This window comes from Rhinatrema bivittatum, chromosome 2 (genome assembly GCF_901001135.1).
Source record: "Rhinatrema bivittatum chromosome 2, aRhiBiv1.1, whole genome shotgun sequence".
Classification (NCBI taxonomy): Eukaryota; Metazoa; Chordata; class Amphibia; order Gymnophiona; family Rhinatrematidae; genus Rhinatrema; species Rhinatrema bivittatum.
Genome location: NC_042616.1, coordinates 457,286,253 through 457,306,438, shown reverse-complemented (window position 1 = coordinate 457,306,438; position 20,186 = coordinate 457,286,253). Strand labels below are relative to the sequence as shown.

The 20,186-nt window shown below is 47.0% G+C and overlaps 1 protein-coding gene across 1 annotated transcript in view; it reads right to left on the bottom strand.

Annotated features, from left to right (window-relative positions):
* MCM5 (minichromosome maintenance complex component 5) overlaps nt 1-18,784 on the bottom strand; it is a 44,251-nt gene extending 25,467 nt beyond the window's left edge. The window contains exons 1-7 of the mRNA XM_029590419.1: nt 18,439-18,784; nt 17,185-17,311; nt 16,961-17,089; nt 16,093-16,265; nt 13,707-13,862; nt 10,149-10,315; nt 6,430-6,601 (exon numbers count right to left, since the gene is read on the bottom strand). Of these exons, the coding sequence (XP_029446279.1) occupies nt 6,430-6,601; nt 10,149-10,315; nt 13,707-13,862; nt 16,093-16,265; nt 16,961-17,089; nt 17,185-17,311; nt 18,439-18,611 (1,097 nt within the window). The 5' untranslated portion in view covers nt 18,612-18,784. The remainder of the gene's footprint in view (nt 1-6,429; nt 6,602-10,148; nt 10,316-13,706; nt 13,863-16,092; nt 16,266-16,960; nt 17,090-17,184; nt 17,312-18,438) is intronic.
* Between the last annotated feature and the right edge of the window lie 1,402 nt (nt 18,785-20,186).

Genomic DNA, 20,186 nt, shown 5'->3' with positions numbered 1-20,186 from the left:
CGACATTGGGATGAGCGGCCAAAGACCTACCCCAGAATTTGCCCCGAAGACAACCCAAGGCAGACACCTGAACGTGAAGCAAACTATAGGCTAGGCCTTTGGACAAGCCCGGCTGAAGGACAACATTTGCAGAACTCCCACCGACAACGGGTCCAGATCTTGTTGTAGACACCAAGACTCAAAAACCTTCCAAATTCTACCCATACACCAAAGATGTAGGTCTCCTAGCCTGAAGCATAGTGAAGATCACCGATTCAGAATATCCCTTCAGGCACAACCGCCGCCTCTCAAAAGCCAAGCAGAGAGACAAAAATGATCCTCCCAATCCGAAAATATGGGTCCTTGCTGCAGCAGATCTGGCAGATAAGCCAAGCGCAGAGGCCCAGCGATCACCAGATACACCAGGTCTGCAAACCAAGGACAAAGAAGCCACTCCAGCGCCACTAGCACCACGGTCACTGGGTGCACTTCAACACTCAACCAATGAGTGGCCACGGAGGAAGCACATACAGCAGAATCCTGATTGGCCACGGGCATCAAGTCCTACTGATTCGGGCTCCCTTCAACAACTGGAAAATCTCAGTCTTTGCACTGGCTCACATTGCCATGAGATCCAACTGAGGGACACCCCACCTGGGGCAAATGTGATTCCAGGCTTCCGGGGACAGTTCCCTCTCCCCAGGATCTAGCTGTTGCCTGAGGAAATCTGCCTGTACATTGTACACTCCCGCAACATGCAAGGCCACAATCCCCTTGAGATGCCAATCCGCCCACACAAACAAAAGTTGAGTCTCCCAAGCAACAGCAAGACTCTTCGTTCCTCCTTGTTGATTGATGTATGCCATTGTCATCGCATTGTCTGAGAACACTCACATCCGGACTACCGACAAGAACACCTCCAGTGCTCTGGGTACCACCATAGCCTCCAGACAACTGATCGACCAGGACACTTTCGTCAATGACCAAAACCCCTGGGCAGACCGACTCAGGAACACTGCTCCCTAGCCCTTGAGGCTGGTATCTGTGGTGACCACCACCCAGTCCGGAGGCTCCAGATTCACTCCTATCTCCAGACTGCTCCATGAAAGACTGGATATGGATTCTCCTTGCAGAGGCAATGGCAGATGATACTCTTCAGACAAGGGGTTCCACCTGGAAACAGCACACTTTACAAAGGCCGCATGTAAGCAAAGGCCACATTGGATTTGGTTCCATGGGAGGCCATGGAATTCAGAACCTGTAGGTAGTCCCAGACCTTCAGCACTGACAGACTCAAGAGTCGCTGCACTTGCAACTTAGTTACCCTGTCTGCTGTTAGGAACACCCTGCCTTGACGGGTATCAAAACAGGCGCCTAGATATTCCAAAGAATGGGACGGAGCCAGGTGACTCTGTTGCATTGATCACCCACCCCAGAGACTGAGGGTGTTCATCGCACGCTGCACTGACTGACCGCACTCTTCCACCAACTTTGCCTGATTAAGCCAATCGTTCAGATATGGATGTACACTTCCTGTCTCTGCGCTGCCGCCACATCTACCATCACTTTTGTGAAGGTCAAGGAGCAATAGCCAAACTGAAGTGCAGAGCCCGAAAATGGAAGTGTCGTCCCAACACCATGAAACACAGAAACATCTGATGGTCTTCCCGAATGGGAATATGCAGATAGGCTTTGGTGAGATCCAGGGACACAAGGAATTCTCCTGTTTGGACCGCTGCTATTACAGTACGTAGAGTCTCCATCCGGAAACGTGGTACTCTCAAGGCTACACTTATCTTTTGTAAATCCAAAATGAGATGGAGATGGAAAGTGCCCTCCTTTTTTGGCACCACGAAATAAATAGAATACCTCCCCTGTCCACTCAGAGGAACTGAGTGATGGCCTCTCTAGAGTCTGTTCCACTGCGACCCTTTTCCTGCAAGATGAACAGTGGGACTCCATAAAGGTCTCTGACCGGGAGCAAAAATTCTAAGGCATAACCCTGTCTTACAACCTTCTAGCACCCACCAGTCTGCAGTGATCTTGGTCCACTCCTCATAAAAGCAGGACAACCTGCCCCCAACCGCTTCCAGCAAGGAGTGGACGGGCCTGGCTTCATTGTGAGCTCTTACTGCCTCCAGATCCGCCGGTGCCCCGAAAAAGCTGCTAACGACTTCATGATGGCTTAGACCCTGAAGTTGCAGCCCCTCTTTCGGAACAAAACCTCTTTGAATCCCAAAACCAGAATCGGGGTGGAAATACCTTCTTAGAACTCTTCTTATCATCGGGCAACCTGTTTCCCTTGGATTCTCCAAGGGACCTCATCAGCTGATCCAGCTCCTCCCCAAAACAGCAACTTTCCCTTAAAGGGGAGATTACACAGCTGGGCCTTGGATAACAAATCCGCTGACCAATTGATTAAAAGAAGCCGGCGCACCAAAACCGCTGAGACCATACTCCTGGCAGAGGTACGCACTAAATTGTACAGTGCATCAGCCACATAAGCCACTCCAGCTTCCAGTCAAGCCGACCGAACTGGACTGAACATCCCACTAGGCTCCTGCTTCTGAAACCAGCACAAACAGGTCTGCTGCATCATACTGGCACACACCGTGGCTCGAAGGCTTAAGGCAGATACCTCAAGCATGCACTTCAACTGAATCTCCAATTTGCAGTCCTGCACATCCTTAAGCGCAGTCGAACCCGCAACTGGAATCGTGGTCTTCTTGGTTTCAGCTGAGACTGCCCCATCTACCTTAGGAGTCTTTAAGCACTCCAAATGTTCCTCCATCCAAGGATAGAGCTTTACCATGGCCCTAACAACCATTAAGCTTGCCGCTGGGAAATCCTACTCCCAGCTGATCAGCTTCTGTATCTTCTTAGGCAAAGGAAAAGCTGTAGGCAAGCCCCGCAGTCCATCCAGGACCGGATTGACACCTTCATTATCCGGCTCCCCCTGCGTCTGTTTAAGCCCCAATTCCTCATAAACTTGAGGAATGAGACAACAGTTCTTTTTTCTTAAAAAGCCAGACCCCATCTGGAATGGCCTCATCAAGATCCAGATCATCCTTATGCACATCAGGATCCGGCAAGCTGACCTTCCTCAGGATCCCCATCCAGATCCACCCCCTGCAGTGACGCTAGATTTGGCGTCTCATTTGACTCTTCCAGGTCCCTGGAGAGTTCGTTTGCTTTAGCACAACAGCCCCAGGCTCTTCAAGACATCCCCTCAAATGCCCACTGAAGCCATCCTCAGTCTTTGGTTTGGGGGGGGGGGGGGGGGGGGAGACTGGGCGCTGCATCCTGGATCTTTTGACTCCCACTCCCTTCCTAGTCAGGAAGGCCCCGTAGAATAGTAGGACAAATTCTGGGGAGAAATCCTCTGGATCATCCACCTTCTGGAGGAGGCTGTCCCCAGATTCTGCTCCCTCCTCCTGGTCACCCTCAGCATCCCGCACCGCAGGAGAAAAGGATGGGGAGAGAAGAACCGGTGTCCCAGCCCGGAACAGCCCCCAGACCATCACCCTCAGCAGGCCTAGCAGGAGGGGAGACCCCCCCCACTACAATCATAGCTACCGACATGTGGGAAGCCTCTCTCAACTTCAAACACCACCCCACCTTCCCCCCACGGAGGAACCCTCCGCTCCTGAAGCACAGCCTGTACATAGGGAGTGGATCAGAGAAGGGCTGACGTCTGGTCGGCCCTTCTCTACTTCCACTCCCTATGTACAGGCCCTGCATGCCGCTACACCTGGTTTTGTTGCCATGGTGCCACGCGGTCGTACCTCTGTGCAGGCAAAAATGTGCCTCTAACAAACAGGCCACACCATGAGGGAGCCTGTCAAGCCTGCATACTCGAAAGTGGCGCACATCAAAAGCACGCACTCAAAAGCGGAGCAGTGGCAGACCGAGGAACGTACCGAATTTCAGCCGTACCGTCTTTAGTGGGGGGGGGGGGGGGAGACAAATCTCAGCACTTGCCCCTCCTCCTCCTCCTCCAGCAGACCGCAACAGCACCCGCTGGCTAATCACTTTGATAGACCCAAAAAACAAAGCGGAAGCCGATCCAATACTACTGAGTAGCGAAGAAACAAAGAAGATCGGTGTATCAAGGGACTTTTATTAGAACATGCCCGACTCTGGCCGAGTTTCACTCACACAGGAGCTAGCAATCAGAGCAGAGACAGTCTGTGCCGTGATGGGTATACAAGGAAAGTCCATATGATATAATCTGGCATACGAGACTGATCTGTGAAACTGACCACAAACAGAATCACTATGTACAAAGTATGTTGGTTTTGCACTGAAGTATCTGTAATCAAAAATCCATCTATACAGTAGCCCCTGAGGCAGCTCCTGTGTGAGCGAAACTCAGCCAGAGTCTGGCAAGTTCTAATAAAAGTCCCTTTATCTTCTTTGTTTCTTCGCTAATCGCTTTGATAGACACAGACGGCCAAACCTCCTGGCTGCACGAGCCGCTGACCTCTTCTCTGCTTTTTTTTTTTTTTTTTTTTAAGCAAACAATCCCAGCTAAACAGAGAAACAACAAGGGTACTTCCCTTTATAGAGGCAGCAGAGGGCAGGAGGAGAGCACAGAGACTCAGAGGGAGCCAAATCCCCTGGCTATCAGATTCTCCAGTATCACGGGATAGCACAGCCAGGGCTATCCAACTTCCCTTTTGCCTGGCTCCAACTCAAGGGACAGCCCACAAAGGAACCTAACACCTCACGGTGCTGCTCTAACATTCCAACAATCAAATTGCAGCCCTCAGTAGGAACTGCAGGGGTTGCACATCTATCATCTGCTGGAGACAGAGAAATACTGAGCGACTGTAGGTGGCACTCTGTTATGTCCCAAATTTTTGGTCTCTGCTTCCATCTGCTAGTAGGGATGCATAAACCCACTTGTCCAGACTTATCTGGATATGTACAGGATCTCCGAAGCAAAGAATAAACTAACAGTGAGTAAGAGACTCTTAAGATCATTGAGGACATCCATCAGGAGTCTTCACCCTGGTGAGAGTGTGGTTGGGGCTCTTTGTGCCTGTTTACCAGTTTGGAAAGGGTTTTGCCCACCCGGAGACTCTACTCATTCCAAGACCTGGAGGGTAAAGGTTTTCCCTGGTCTTGGAATCAGAATAATTCCTGCACAGATTGAGGAAAAGAACGTAAAACTGAGAAGATACTGTAGCACTGAGGAGTGAGTTTGTGCCATAAGCCATGTAACTTTTGGGACAGTAAAAGGCTGGTTTTGGACACTACTAACTTGCCTCCAGTGTGGTTATTGGCACTTGCAGCACACAGTGAGCAAAGAGAAAGGTACCCCTCTTCCAGGGAAAGAGAGTTAATAGTAGTCACCTTTAGCACTCCAGGCCCAGAAAGTAAAGCTCCCCCACCCCCAAGGATCCCGTCCCTAGGGAAGAGGGACTGTGCAAAAAAAGCTAGCTGGAGTGGTTCCAGCCTTAAGCTCCCAGGAGTAGGGTTACATATACAACCCATATGGAGCATAGCAAACAGGCAGGAGACAGGTGTTATTAAGTTACCGAGCTGAAGGTATTAGTGCCATTTTCATAGTTATTTCAGGCAAGAAAGCAAGAGATGTCATTCGTTTCTGCCTGCTCTTTCTGGCGGGATGGGTGGAAATGTTTCCATGTGCAGAAGCACACTGAGGCAGGCAGTCCCCAGCCAGTCCCAGCCAGTAGGGGCAATGGAATGCTTATTTGGTTGGGGAAGCATACAAACGTCCCAACTCCGTCCCCAGTGTTTTCCAGTTAATGTCAGATAAGAGAGAGAGGAAGGGATAGGGGAAGCTGAAAGGGGGCTGCTCCCCACAAGAAGGAGGAAAGTTAGACAGCCCCAACTTAATACCACCCGCCACAAAAATAAATAAATAAGTCCTCTATCCCCCCCACCAGCCTCTTTCCACTGCTCCCAATCCTCTCCTCTCACTCCAGCACCCACCTCTCCCCCCCATTATCTCTCCCCTTGCTCTCCCCTTACTGCTGCTATACCCCTCCTATCATCCCCTACCTCCCACCCTTTCAACTTGCTCCCTCTCCCTCCTGCGCTCCTCCAACCTCCCCAACTCTCCCCATCCTCTGCTTATTGTGAGACTACCCCCACCCCCGCCAGATCTCTAAACACAGGAAATGCAATTCCCATAGCTGCCAGCGGCAACGAAAAGGGGTCCAGGCAGCCACAGTGGTGGCAAGAGAGCAGGTCAGGCAGCAAAGAAGGCCTAGCTGTACTGCTGCTTCTTTCTAAGCTTGCTCATGGCAGAAACACATCCAAGACATAATTCCCACCACGAGCAAGCTGCAAAGCGCTCTTTCCTTTCAAGCAGATAATAGGAGGTGGTGCTGCAACTGAAGAAGAAATTGTGCTTGTGGGCCCAAATTTTGGTGGGGCTATGTTCCCTGTAGACTCATCCCCATTCTGGCACTTGCTCACCTCTTCCTGGAGCCCCCAAAGAGAAGACAGGCGATGGCCTTCTTAATGTCATTGCTGCCATAGATAGATGGGGCAATGCTCTTGGCGATGGTTTCATAAATGTTGGGCATGGCAGAGAGGCGGCGGAACTCCTCCTCCTCCTGAGGGGTGACTGCACCCAGCACGCTGCGGCCTGCGAGAAGTAGAAAAAACATGTAGGAGGAGATAAGACCTACTGGAATTTTGATAGGTTGACATTACAGGCGCCTCAGGCTTAGTATCCATGGCAACTCTTCATTCTGTATTAAGCAGGGTGGTCCTGGAGCTGTGAAAAACAGCTCAGTTCTATCCCCAATGATGGAAAGCACCAATCAGCCATTTGAGCAATCTTCAAACACTTGTATTATCTGAGGAACAGCAAGCAAGCAAGCAGGCAAAGGATTACAGACACACATTCCTTTTCACAACCCAGATCAGTCCAGATGCTTGGGTTTTGCCTCCCTACCAGCAGATGGAGGCAGCTTTACAGACACCGCTACTTAACCTAGTGTGCTGCCTGCAGTCCCTCAGTATTTCTCTGTCTCCAGCAGATGGAGAGGTGTAAAACCTGCAGTCTGGAGTTACTTCGAAAAATCTATTTGGCTTTTTTGTTTTGTTTTTAAGTGGGAATCCTTGCTCCCTGAGGTGCTAGGCTCAGAGGGGGGCCATCCCTTAGATCGAGTGGGCTAGCAAGGGGTTGCTGACCCTGATAGCAGGTGGTCTGGCTCCCTCTTCGTCCTCACACAGCCCTCTCTCTCATCTCTCCCAAGGACCTGTCTTATTGCGGTTGAGAGGTTGCAAAATATTATAGACACATCGGTTTATTTTTGCCTTATTCCTACACATTTTTGAGCGAGATACGCTGCCAGTTCGCGAAGAGAGCTATTTGCAGGATCAAGATTGAAATTTGACTTGATAACATTACTACAAAAGAATATACTTATGTAGTTTCTTTTGCCATCAGAAGTCATCCCCTGATGCAGCCTTAAATTGGCGAAACTCGGCCGGAGTCGGGCTATGTATTACAATAAATTAATAAATCTTTCCACGGCATAAGGTTGTCTCTGTTTTTTTTGCCTCTCTCATTTGGAGTCAAGGGCAGTTTGTAATGCATTATACAGTTTTTCCAAGGTTGTGCAGGCGAGTTGGGTCAGTCCTAGTGGACAATGAAGTGACGAAAACTTGTATCGATCGCCACGGAGTGGGGGGGGGGGGGGGGGGGAGAAGAAACAGAAGTGTTTTGGTCTCTTGGAAAGCCCAGAACATCAGATGATGCCGACAGCAATCTCATGGCATTTGAGTCATCAACATTCAGGTAGACTTTGTAAGTTAACAGGTGCTGGACTCCAGAGAAGGGGAGCTGGCGGAAGAGATCATGAGGCTCATTTGCTCCAGGTGAGGCATTCTGCAGTTTGACTTGATGGAATCAAAGCGCAATGCCACGCAACCCACATTTCTTCAGTCATGGGCAGGAGGTCTGAGCAGAAGAACTCAACACCTGGCTCTCCCATGGGTCTGTGAGATTCTGTTGTGTGACCTTCCTTCTTGGATACAAGTAGGAAAGGTGCTAAGGCATATCGTGATGCAACCTGAAGGAGAAATCCTGGTGGCTCTGGAGTGGCCACACTGCTTGTGGTTTCTGTCTGTAGATTGCCTCTAAGGCTGAGACATCTTTCTAAGTTGCTCCATCAAGGAGCAAGCTTTTTGGATCAGGCCACATGCTTTTGCCTTGTGGCAGGGTGTTTGATAGCAGCCATTTGTGATGGCGAGACTATTCAGAGGAAGTCATTACCATTTTGCTGCAGGCTAGGAGACTTTCCACTTTGACCCACATTAGGGTTGGGAAGATCTTTGAGACATGGTGTCTTAGTAAGGATGTGGCACCACTTTAAAATGTGAGACTCAGACACCTCTTTTTGCAGAAAATTCTGGCGAAAGGTGCTGGCATTCAATTCCCTAGTTTTACAGACAGTAGCCTTGGGCTGTTTTCTAAGGTAAGATGCATCCCAAATGTGGTCTGTTTTCTTCAAGGGGTGAAGCATTTCTGTCCTTCAGTGAGGAGTGTGTTTCCATCATTGGCCCTTACTCAGTATTTTAGATTCTTGATGCTTCTTTATTCAAGCTGTTGAGAAAGACATCACTGAAGGACCTTATGTTTAAAGTAGTCTTCCAGGTGGCCATTTCCTTGGCAAGGATTAGTTCAGAACTGCAAGCGTTGTCTTGTCAGGGTCTTTTCCTTCAGTTTTGGAGGATGGAATGTCTTTGAGCACAGGGTCGTCCTTTTTACAAAGGTAGTCTCCGACCTCTACCTCACTCAGATAGTAGAACTTCCCTAGATTCGGAATGAGGCTCTTCTGTTCCGTATGTTAGGGAGCTTTGCTTGTTGGATGTCTATCAGGGACAGTTATGCTTTCTGAGAGTCACCACAGTTTTCGGAGCTCCGACCATCTTTTGTTCTGTTTGGGGGAAAAAAAAGGAAGTAACGCTTCAAAAGCCTTCATTTTCCAGAGAGGGCAGGGCTCTGGTCTGATCTGTTGTATTCCAGGAATGAAAATTAGGAGGAAAGAACCAAATTTTCTTTTCTGTTCGTATCCCAGACACATAGGATGTACCCAAGCTCCCCTAAACTGGAAGGAAGTCTGAAAGACCCACTCTCAGCACACTTTCTCCACAGCCAGCCGCTTCCGGTGCCCAAAAGTCCAGTCGGTAATGCCTTTTGAAAGTATGTAGATGACCAGGTTCGCCACCTGATCAATCTGAGGGGAAACCAAAAGACTCTCCCGGACACTGCCCGCATCCTTGTAGAATGGGCCTGAAACCCTTCAGGAATCAGTACCCCTGCAAACATAAGATGACCCAATGGCCTCCTTTAGCCATTGAGCAAAGTGTGGCGTCTTACAGTGGTTATCCCCGTGTTTACAGATAAACAGACACGGTACTCAAGTCAGGTTAGAAGCATTTACTGAGTATCGGGAAGGAGGAATAAATGACCTGACAATCACTGTCTGAGCTCCTTCAGTTTTCTGCCTGCACATTAGCTCCTTATCTAGAAGATTTCTCTCTTTGTTTACCAATTTCTTCTTATCTCAGCATCTGTTTCTTTTCATCTTAGCCCACTACAGGCTGTTATCTCTCTTCTATCAGTTTGTCTTACCACAGCACCAGTGGTTTCGTCAAGTGTCCCTTTTGTCTAGTTATTAGATATCCCCGCTGGCAATGTTTCTTGAGCAACACCATTGCAGTTCCTCACGTACACTGTTTACTAGAGCTGTCTCTTGCTCTGCAGATATACAAAAAACTGATTTCTATGTGTAGAAATTAAAGACATTTGTGTTAGTTTAGGAGTTTTCAATATCCTTTGAAGACAAAAGGGCTCAAGCTTTCTTCTGCTCGATCTGGGGTGGGGAGTACATTTATTGGCTTAAATACAGGTCATACTGAGGGACTGCAGGTGGCACACTAGGTTAAATAGCAGTGAGAGTAAAGCTTTTCTGCTCTGTCTCCATCTGCTGGTAGGGAGGCAAAACCCATGTGTCTGGATTGATCTGTGGTATTCCAGGAACAAAAATTAACAGGTAAGAATCAGTTTTCCTTTTTGCTAGTCTCTCCCCCAGTCCATTTTGTTCCTCTTTCAGCCTCGCTCTGCACACACCAACCCTTCCAGGTCTCTCTTAGCTCTGCAGAGGACACAACCCTCTCACCTGCGCCTTCCATGTCCACCTGGATTCCCACCACCCTGACGTAGGCACTGCGAATGCCCACACCCACACGGTCCCGTCCTTTGCTGGAAGTCTTGCCGGTCTTCTTAATGGAGTATATGCCCATGACGGCAACTCTGTTCCCAGGCACCACCTTGTCACAGAGATACCTGCCGGAAGAAGAGGCATTAGAATACAGATACAGTGCATCACACCCAGTCCCCGTGCGAAGAGGCAAGGTTGCAGGAAACTGCACTGCTGATGTATTCTCGGATATCCACACAGGGACAGACTGACTGTCTCTAAGGGGGTTTGGTTTGGGATTTTATTTGGCTTGGCAGTTTCTTCCTCCTGCTCAGTCAGAACCAGGGTACAATGAGCATTCACTTGCAACTACTTGGGGGATTTTCCCTTATTTTATAGCCCCGCCCAACTTAGAGTATTGACACTGCAGTGACATCCCTGGGCTCTGCAATCCTAGGCCCTAAATCTTGTCCACAACAACATTTGGAAAATTCTTCAAATCAAGAATTGAAAAAATCATTACTGGATTTCCCTCAATTACTCCACTATCTCCAGTTATTCAGCCGACTCAATGCTGGGACACATTCAAGCTAGTTGCCAGCACCGAAGTTACAGGAATTATTTCTAAAATGAAATCCTCCTATCATCCGCTATCTCCTTGCCCTACTGCTCTCCTAAAAACAATTAAAGACTATATAGCTTTACCCATTGTCAATATTGTTAATTCTTCTCTCTCCAAGGGCATACTACCAGATTCACTTAAGCTTGCTGCTGTTACCCCTATCATCAAATAGAAAACAAACGAACCAGACTTCTGCGACTTTCGTCCAATTTCATCTCTACCACTCCTTGCTAAGATAAATCGAACCTGCTGTCCTGAAACAGCTCACTACATTCTCAGATGATTATTCTCTTTTAGACCAATACCAATTTGATTTCAGATCCAACTATAGCACTGAAATGCTCTTAACCTCAAGTACAGACATCGTTCACCGTGGTTCAAACACAGGAACTTCATACAATTCTGTTTTCCTAGATCTCTCTGCAGCATGACACTATTGATGAGTGTGCCTGAACAGAAAACCAACATGGAGAACGGTAACCGACCCAGCATCCTCTGCTCTCTTAGCCTATGTGACCTCAAAGTGACTTATCGAGCATGACTTGCAGAATTCCCAGGATATCTGCACAGGCAGTCAAACTGGCTCCATAAGGTGACGCCTAATCAGAGGGTCAAACAAAGCAGAAACCAACAGCGGGAACTTCAGGCTATCCTTCACAATAAGAGGCACTCTCAGAGGTTTCTATAAACACAACCTCAGATAAATACTCAGGGGTAGCTAGGGATGATCTTATCATGCTGTTGACATGACAACCAATGTAAATTATTCTCTAAGGCAGTCACGCACACTATAATCTTCCACAATATTGTATGTTATCTATAAAAGAAGGATCACTTCCTGTATACGATGAGATGCTGGTGAACTGTTTGTCAGAGGCATGGCATCAGCATCTCCCAAAAATACTTATTGAACAAAATAAATTATGCTTTCAATAAAAATCATAAGTGTTCTTATATCCCTGGCCATAAGCGTCATAAAAAATGGCATCGCGCTTAACACTATAAATCCAGTTATACTCATCAATATTGGTATAACCGGAAGAGCATTATCCTATTTTCAATCTTACCTCTCAAATAGATCACAGTAGGTTTTTATACATCACACTAGTTCAAAATCACTTAACCTAAAAACAGGAGTCTCAAAAGGTTCTGCACTTTTGGCCATACTATTTAACATCTATTTAGTACCAATTTGCCAATTACTATCCACCTTAGGTGTATGATATCAATTATATGCTGACGACATATAATTTTACTTTCCAACCAAAAGCAACTGGAATTCTACCCTAAAATACCTTGAACTTTGTCTATCCACAATTAAAACTTGGTTATCTCATAATAAACTTTTTTTAAATCTAACAAAAACTGAAATGATTCTAGGACATCCTCAATTCGACAACATATCACAATCCATTTCAATTAATAAATCCATCAATATCACTGAATAAGTTCGCAATCTTGGCGTCTTTCTAGATTGCAAATTAAATTTCTCCAATCACATCAAATCCATAACTAAATCCTCCTCCTACAAACTCTGGCTGCTAAAACACATTAAACCTCTAATTGATTTGTCTCTATTCCATACAGTACTTCAGTCCTTGATTTTAACTGGCCCGGATTACTGTAATTCTCTTTTTCTAGGATTACCACAAACTGTCGTGCGTCCTTTACGACTCATCCAAAATGCCGCAGCAAGACTTCTTTCTAAACAAAAGCTACACAACCATATAACACCAACTCTTTTCCACCTTCACTGGCTTCCTATCAAACGGCGAATTCAGTACAAAACCTTTACTGTAGTACATAATCTCATTCATAACAATCACAATTCATGGCTATTCCATCCATGGCAAATTCCATCCCCAAAATCCACTAGATTAAATATAATATGTGAACGCACCTACTCAATTGCAGGTCCTATCCTTTGGAACACTTTTTCTTGAGACATTTCCAACTCTAAAGAATACAAAAAGGCACTAAAACACTACCTTCTTTATATTGGCCTTTCCAGAATTTTGCGATCCCACAATTCCCTACAAAGAGTATTTTTTCCTTCTTTTATGATCTTTCCCACATAAAATACTATCAGAGTAAAGTGTGTATTTTACTGTGTTATGTCATTTTAAATTTCTTATTCTGTTTTTATGACTGTTTTTCTTTTAAACAGTCATGCCTATGATTTCAGTTTTATATGTTATTTTAATTGTTTGTTTAATTATTATGTTTGTTGTTACCTGCCCCGAACTTTGGAGGGCACAGGATATAAATGCTCTAAAATAAATACAAAATAAATAAAATTAAAATATAACTGGGACACCCCCCCCCCTCTTCTAGGGTCTGAATGCTGCCTCTGCCGCATCCCCAGCCCCCCTGAAGAGTGGAAAACCTGCACTGGGAAGCAAACCAAGATCCCTCTGTTAAGCAGTACAGAATACTACTGCAGAACTGTTTTTTTTGTTTTTTTAATAGGAGGTGGGCATAGCTCCCTTGCTCCACTTCCAACAGAGAGGAAAACCCAAACTGGCACAGTTCAAATCAGTCCACTAACCCCTTCAAGCATAAAAGAAAAACGATAAAAAGGAACACCTTGAGTGCACCAGACACCTGCATTTAAATAACCTCAGATCTGCGATCTCACGTTCCCAACTGCAAGCCAGGCCCGAAAGTACTCTGAGGGCGAACGCAAGGGACAGCGGGGCCGGCTGAAGCACCCTCCCCTCCTTTGCTACTTTCACTGGGAGCAAGTGGGGCTACAAGTCAGGCAGCCAAGGTAGTCAATGGAACCAAATCAGAGGAAGGCTCCGGCTGCCAATCGAAGCTGTGCTCGGCGCTGTGTGATCACTAGCACGTCACTCACTGCAGATACTCTGAGCCAATCTAGCCGTCAAAGGCTGGGCTGTGCTCCTGGCCAGTACCTGTCACAGTATAGCTGCAGGTGGCGGGGTAACTCCCCATGGGGCACCGCATCTGGAGACTCTTGCATCTTCAGTGTCTGGAAGTCCACGCACTTGCATTTGTCCGGGATGATGAAGTAGGGGTCTAAGGGGCACTTGGGACGCCCCATCTGCTCCCTGCGGAATAAGAAAGTCACTGAGAATCCTACTAGAGAGAGGTGGGTAATCGCCCTCTCACTGCCACAGCGGCCCCTATCCTACACCACCTATTCTGTGCTCCCCCACAGGCTTGGAAACCCACAAACGGGGTACAGGGTCTCGGAGCTAAGGGATGTGCAGAGCACTACCCGGTGTCCATCCCAGCCCCATGCTGCCTCAGCTATGCGTTTCCTAGGCTGACTTAAAACAGATAGAGCTTCACTGTCTTTTCTAGCAGAGAGGTGGCACTTCAACTCAAAAAAAACACAAAAACAACTTTATTAACAGGCAAAACAAAAAACAGAGTCTTCCTGTGTACAAACTAGAGCTAACAGTGACTAGTATAATCTGGGCCACAAAAATAAAGACAGGGAAGAGAAGAATTATTCTGCAGGGCTGGCCAGGATTAGCTCCCAATGCACACAGGCCTGGCCAGAACAGACTTGACATGAAGAAAAAAAAAACACTCAGGAGCCTCTGCTTCCAAGTCATAGGTTAACCTTTTAAACCAGGGGTGGGCAATTCCAGTCCTCGAGGGACACAAACCTATCGAGGTTTTAGGATATCCTAATGAATATGCATGACAGATTTGCATACAACTGAGGCAGAGTGCATGCAAATATCTCTCATGCATATTCATTAGGGATATCCTGAAAACCAGATTGGTTTGTTGCCCTCGAGGACCGTAAGTGCCCACCCCTGTTTTAGACCTAGCTACACCGAATACAACAGAAATGGTGAATCTGCAGGCTGACCATCTGCTGGCAGTATAACAATAAACAAAAGCTATGCAGAGAATAGCATGAGCAATGGCATTAGTAACAGAAAATGCTACTGTGGAAGCAGGACAAGAGTGAACAACAGAAAAATGCATGTGGAGCCCCTCTCCTCCAAAAGATATCTACAAAGAGCCATGATGCCCAGCTGCTATCACTGCCCTTACCCCCCCCCCCCCCCCATCAGTGGGCGAGAAGCACAGGCAGGAATTGCCATCCACAGGACAGTGTGCTCCAGGCTGTGCAGTCGGAGTAAGGCAAGACTGCCCCAAACAAAGAAAAACCCACTTTCAGAGATACTTAAAAAAAAAAAAAATAGGGGGAGGTGCTAGGATATTAAGTGATGCTTCTTACTTTATGCTGGCTGTGTGTGAGGGGATAGGGAGAAGGCATGAGATGCCTTTATGTTTGGACCTGGCAGGTTTTTCCCCACTGCTTTGTATTTCCAGCTCCACGAGCTTCATTCAAAAATACCCAAGAGGGGGGAGGGGGGGTGTTTGCCCCATTTTTAAACATCAGTCCCTTCCCTGCTAATCCAATCATCACAGCAATAGCCCTAAGCCAGGGACCACAAATCTTAACTCCTGGAACCCATCAGGGGTCTCTCCCCCTTGAGCAATATCCGTGACTGCCTCCCAGCCCCAAGGAGCAGGCTCGGGAATCAAACTCAGAACCAGACAGCTTTGCCAGCGCTCCGTTAAAGTTTTTATTTGTTTTGTTCCCCAGAACATTCTCACGGGGCTTTCAGCTCCAGTACCCTTAAGTGCTGCAAGTCATCACTCACAAGCTTTGGTGTTTTTGCCCAACCCAGCAGCAGCAATGGCCCTTGGCTGAAAAGACCCAGACCGCAGCTCTCTCCAGAGCCCCACACAGACATTGCCATGAAGCTACAAGCCAGGCTACCTCCTTCCCTGGGGCGCTCAATCCATTGCTTTTGAAATGGACGTGAAGGAGACGGATTGCCAACATTGGTTTAGTTTACTGTGGTAGCAAGCCCAGCAAGAATCCTACCCCCTGTCCCCATTCTGCTGCTGGTACATGAGGGATTTAATCAATCAATCTGCAGGTCACCCTCACACCCCGATAGTGAGCCTTACTCTGGGCCAGGAGGAAAGATTTAAAGAGGCAGAAACTCAGGGCAGCCGATCTGACCATGTTCTAAGCCACAGATATCATTTACCAGACTCTGGGGAGCTCGTAGGCCTGTACAGAGCACCGCTGTATAACCCAACATGGAAACCAAGCTCCCCTCAAACTCTGCATCACCACTGCATAGCACAAAGGGTTTGAGAAATTCCATAGACAGCTCCAGAAGGTACCAAGAGGCCCTCCCTGCACTGCTCATTCTCCCCATGGGAAAGCCAGACCGAGGGGCAGTAGCAGCAGCCACCATCCCCCACAGCAGGTGTGTAGAAGCACCACACAGGACTCACGTGTTGCACTTGCGAGGCATGGCGTAGCCCTCCAGCCCCGGCCGCACGGGGATGTTACTGATGGTGTTGCGACAGCCACGGCACTGCAGGGAGATCTTGGTGGCTTTGGCCCTCACAGCTGTGGCAGCAATGATGATGCCAGGTATCTTCACCAGTCGTGACATCTGCTCAGACTAAAAGCAACAAAGAGAAGCCAAAAAAATAATAATAGGCATCACCAGGATATTTAGGAAAGGAGTTAGACATGGCAAGCCTCACAAGACAAGATGAGCTCCATAACAATAGCTATAAAATGGGAAGCCAAATATCCTCAGGATCCCCCTACCCTGGAAGCACCACACGGCTCAAGAGCAACACCTGGTGGCCACAGAGCAGCACTAGCAACAATGACAGGAGTGCAGCCTAGGCCGAGCAGCACTCAGCTCAGCCTGGAGTGGAGATTTAATGCAGAGATGCCACACTCTGAAATTAGGCTCTCTACAGGAACCTTATTAAAAGGTATCTGCCATCATGAAGAAATGCCTGGTGGGAAAAGGCTACCCAAGTTCACAGCTATTATTCTGTAGGTTTACTTAAAGAAAAAAAAAAAAGGTACCAATTTACAGCAACCAAAAGAAAGGTTAGAATTGAACATTACCAGGCCAATACCTTTGTCTTCTGACATTGTACACTACAAACCTTAGTCCAGTGATACTTCTGCAACTACAGGCACCAGATACTAGAAGTGTGGGTGTTCTTTAGAAATTAAAGGTTTCTAAAGAGATAAAATCCTGGCAGCCCTCCCCCATATATTTCTCCATTCCTTAGATAACTGCCTCGGCGCCTCCTGTCAGCCATCCTATAGAGGGATCAGAGTCAGGCAGCTCACCTTCAAGCTGCGAATGTTGGCCGGGTTGGCACCTGATCTCAGCATCACCTGGATGTCCTGGGGGGTCTCCTCCCCTGCAGGGCGGGGCCGCGTCACCTCATCTGCCACTTCCTGCGCTGCCTCCTCCAGCTGTGGGGCAAAAAGCACATGCCTGGTCACAGTCCATATAAGCCCTGATCACCTCAAAAACTCTTTCCCCCTCACAAAACATGCTCCCTCCTCACCAGCTGCAGGTGCTCGGCGGGCTGCTTGTACAGACTGTCTGCCAGATCCTCGTCAAAGCTAGCCAAGTCCTCCATCTCTACCTCAATCCAAAACTCTCCCAGGTTATAATGCCGCTTCAGCTCATCCCTGCGGGGCAAACAGGTACAAAGAAAAGAAAGCGGAGGGCAAAAGGTCAAGTACCGGACTCTAAAAACACCCAGATATAGGTAGAAAGTAGAACTACAGTACCGATGGGGTACTAGGGCTAATCCTGGGCCAGTGGCAAGTATTGCAGATCAATCAGGTCCAGTCATTTCTGCACCATCAAGACATACCTGCCCCAGAAACAAGGGTTAAAGGACTTTCATGGCTGATGTGCCCTTTCCTATCCTCATCTCCTTCACACTAAACGGGCACAGCACTGTAACTTCTCAGTCTTAATGCAATCCTACCACAAAGAAGTCTCTTTATATCATTCACTTTGCAAAGATTGTTAAAATGCTCCCCTTTTTTTGTTCCCCTCCCATTTCAGAAGGTTTTTGGAAGCGCCACCCACCTGACCACGCCCACAACGCTAGGCAGGGTAAATAGGGGCAGGATGGAGCATAGCCTCCGATTGATAGTGACATACCCCCTTACAATTATTTAGGGTTCATAAAAAAAGGTGTCGAGAGGTGATTATTTTCATAGATTGGATGACCTTTTCTAATGCATAAAATGGATGTATTTTTCTTTTACAATATTATAATATGCATCGAGTAGATTTTCAATCATAGAAAAGCAGATTAATTTTAATTAAGTCAGTAAACTGAAAACAATCTGTTATACGACATAAGCTTCTGAGATCACAAAAAGGTCCTATTCTTAGAGCTCTGCCATACACATAAAGAATTTTAAAAAAAGAGCCCAACTAGCTGGAATTCGCACACAGAAACAAAGGGTGGTTGTATTAATGCGAGCATCTTGTTTCTATATGTATTATATTATTATATATTATATTTTAAATGAGATATCCTGGATAGCATGAAAAGGCACACCAGCCCTCCCGGTTCCATCTTCTGGTAGGATTTGTCACCTGCCCCCTCCCTATACGATCTCGCTGCTGTAAGAAAAGTTCGGAAGCTAGTCTGCAGTCACTTCCCACCCTAAAAAAAAAAAACCAAACCCCTCAATATTATTGAAAATTATTGATTTTAGTCCGGGAGCATACTCCTTTTTATTGGAACTATAGCAGCACCGATCACCACAATGCCTGCGCCCCGATTCCGCTTAACCTGTATTTGAAGGTGAAGCCGGTGCGGTCGGTGCCCTCCCGGTACTGGCGCAGGAACTCGCGGAAGCGCTTCTTGAGTTGCGACTTCTTAGCCTGAAGCTGCCCGTCCTCCGCCGCCGGTTCCCCGCCGAAGCTGTCGCTGTAGTAGACGCCGGCATCGTCGAAACCAGACATAACTGAACGCCCAAAGTCAAACGAAATAAAGATCCCAAACCCGTCACAGAGAAAAAGGCTGCCACTAACACACACACACCAAGGAACAAGCCACGCTGCGATTTCGCGGTAAAAAAAAGAAAAAAAAGACGTATTTAGCGTTCTCCTCCTTCTACGTTTCTCATTGGTCAGCCAGGGTTCCAACACCACCTCTTCGGTAGGCGGCACCCTGCCGTTTCGCGCGCTGGTTTAGGCATCCCTTTTCCGTATTGGTTGTTGGCGGTCTCGTGTGGATTGGCTGGAGGTTTATGAGGCTCCTCCCTCGTCCCCATTTTGTTGTGAATGGCGCGAACATGGGAGGAGGAAGAATAAAAATGGCGGTGGTCTATGGCTTGTCTACTCAATATCCGTCAAAAGTTCTATCTTATCTGAGAACAAAATTGTTATACCGCTTCAGATTAAAGGTCCGTCAAGTGCAGTCTCCTATTTGAAATAGTGGCTAATACAGGATCTCAAGCAGTAGATAGATTTCATGTTGCTTATTCTAGGATAGGAAGTGGATTTCAGCAACTCCACCTTGGACTTTTCCTTTAGAAACGTGGCCAATCCTTTTTTTAAACACAGTTTTATTTAACAGCTTGTACCATGTAAGAAGTGGTATTGCTCCTTTATTTATTTATTGTATTTAACATTTTTTATATACCGAAGTTCTGGTAACAATGTTACCAATCACTTCGGTTTACATAGAACTTAGAAATGACTTAACACAAATGTCTTACAGAGAACAGGGAAAATATGGAACTTGGACAACATTGAATTGAATAAATAATAACTTATACAATTTTAACTAGCAGAATTCCTATAAATTAGGTTAATCATGTAACAAGTGGGTGAAGGTTGGCAGGAGGTAAATTCAGATTAATTCAAGGATTATAAAATTATATAGTGAACACAAAGAGTTGGTGAGACAATCTATTTCTTTATTTTACGAACTTGCAAGTACGGGTGTCATACAGATGTAGGCACACCCACAAAGCTAAAACATCTTACTATTGTACATTTACTCTCTGTTTCAGGCATCTCTTATGTGTTTCAGACTTCCAAATATGGGGATATCATGCTTCTGTGGTCTGCTTCAATTTCTTCTCCTTACATTTTGCTTAAACAACATATTCTAATGCCAAGTTTCAATTTTAACCTAGAAATTGGATGTATGAGATGACCGCTTGGTAGAAGGTCCGGTGAAGAGAGAGCTCCCGATATTCGTTTGATTTCTGCAAACAATATGCCTCATACGAAGAGAAAGGGGAGAATAAGGATGGAGACCCCGACTACACCAATTCATACACTTTCTTAGCCAGTAATTGAGGGGTTCTCACCTCTGAGCGTGATAACTCTGGGAGAAGCGTCCGCTGTTGGCGTCGGGGAGGAGAAAACTCTGGTGCCACTGGATCTACACACCTCCTTGAGTCCTGGAGCATCCATGATGCCTGAGCCGCCTCATCTTGCCCTATCCCTGGAATCTGGAGGCAGCTCTCTGGGAGAGGTTGGAGGCACCCGACCCTATCGGGGGGAAAACTGGGGAAGGAGGAGCAA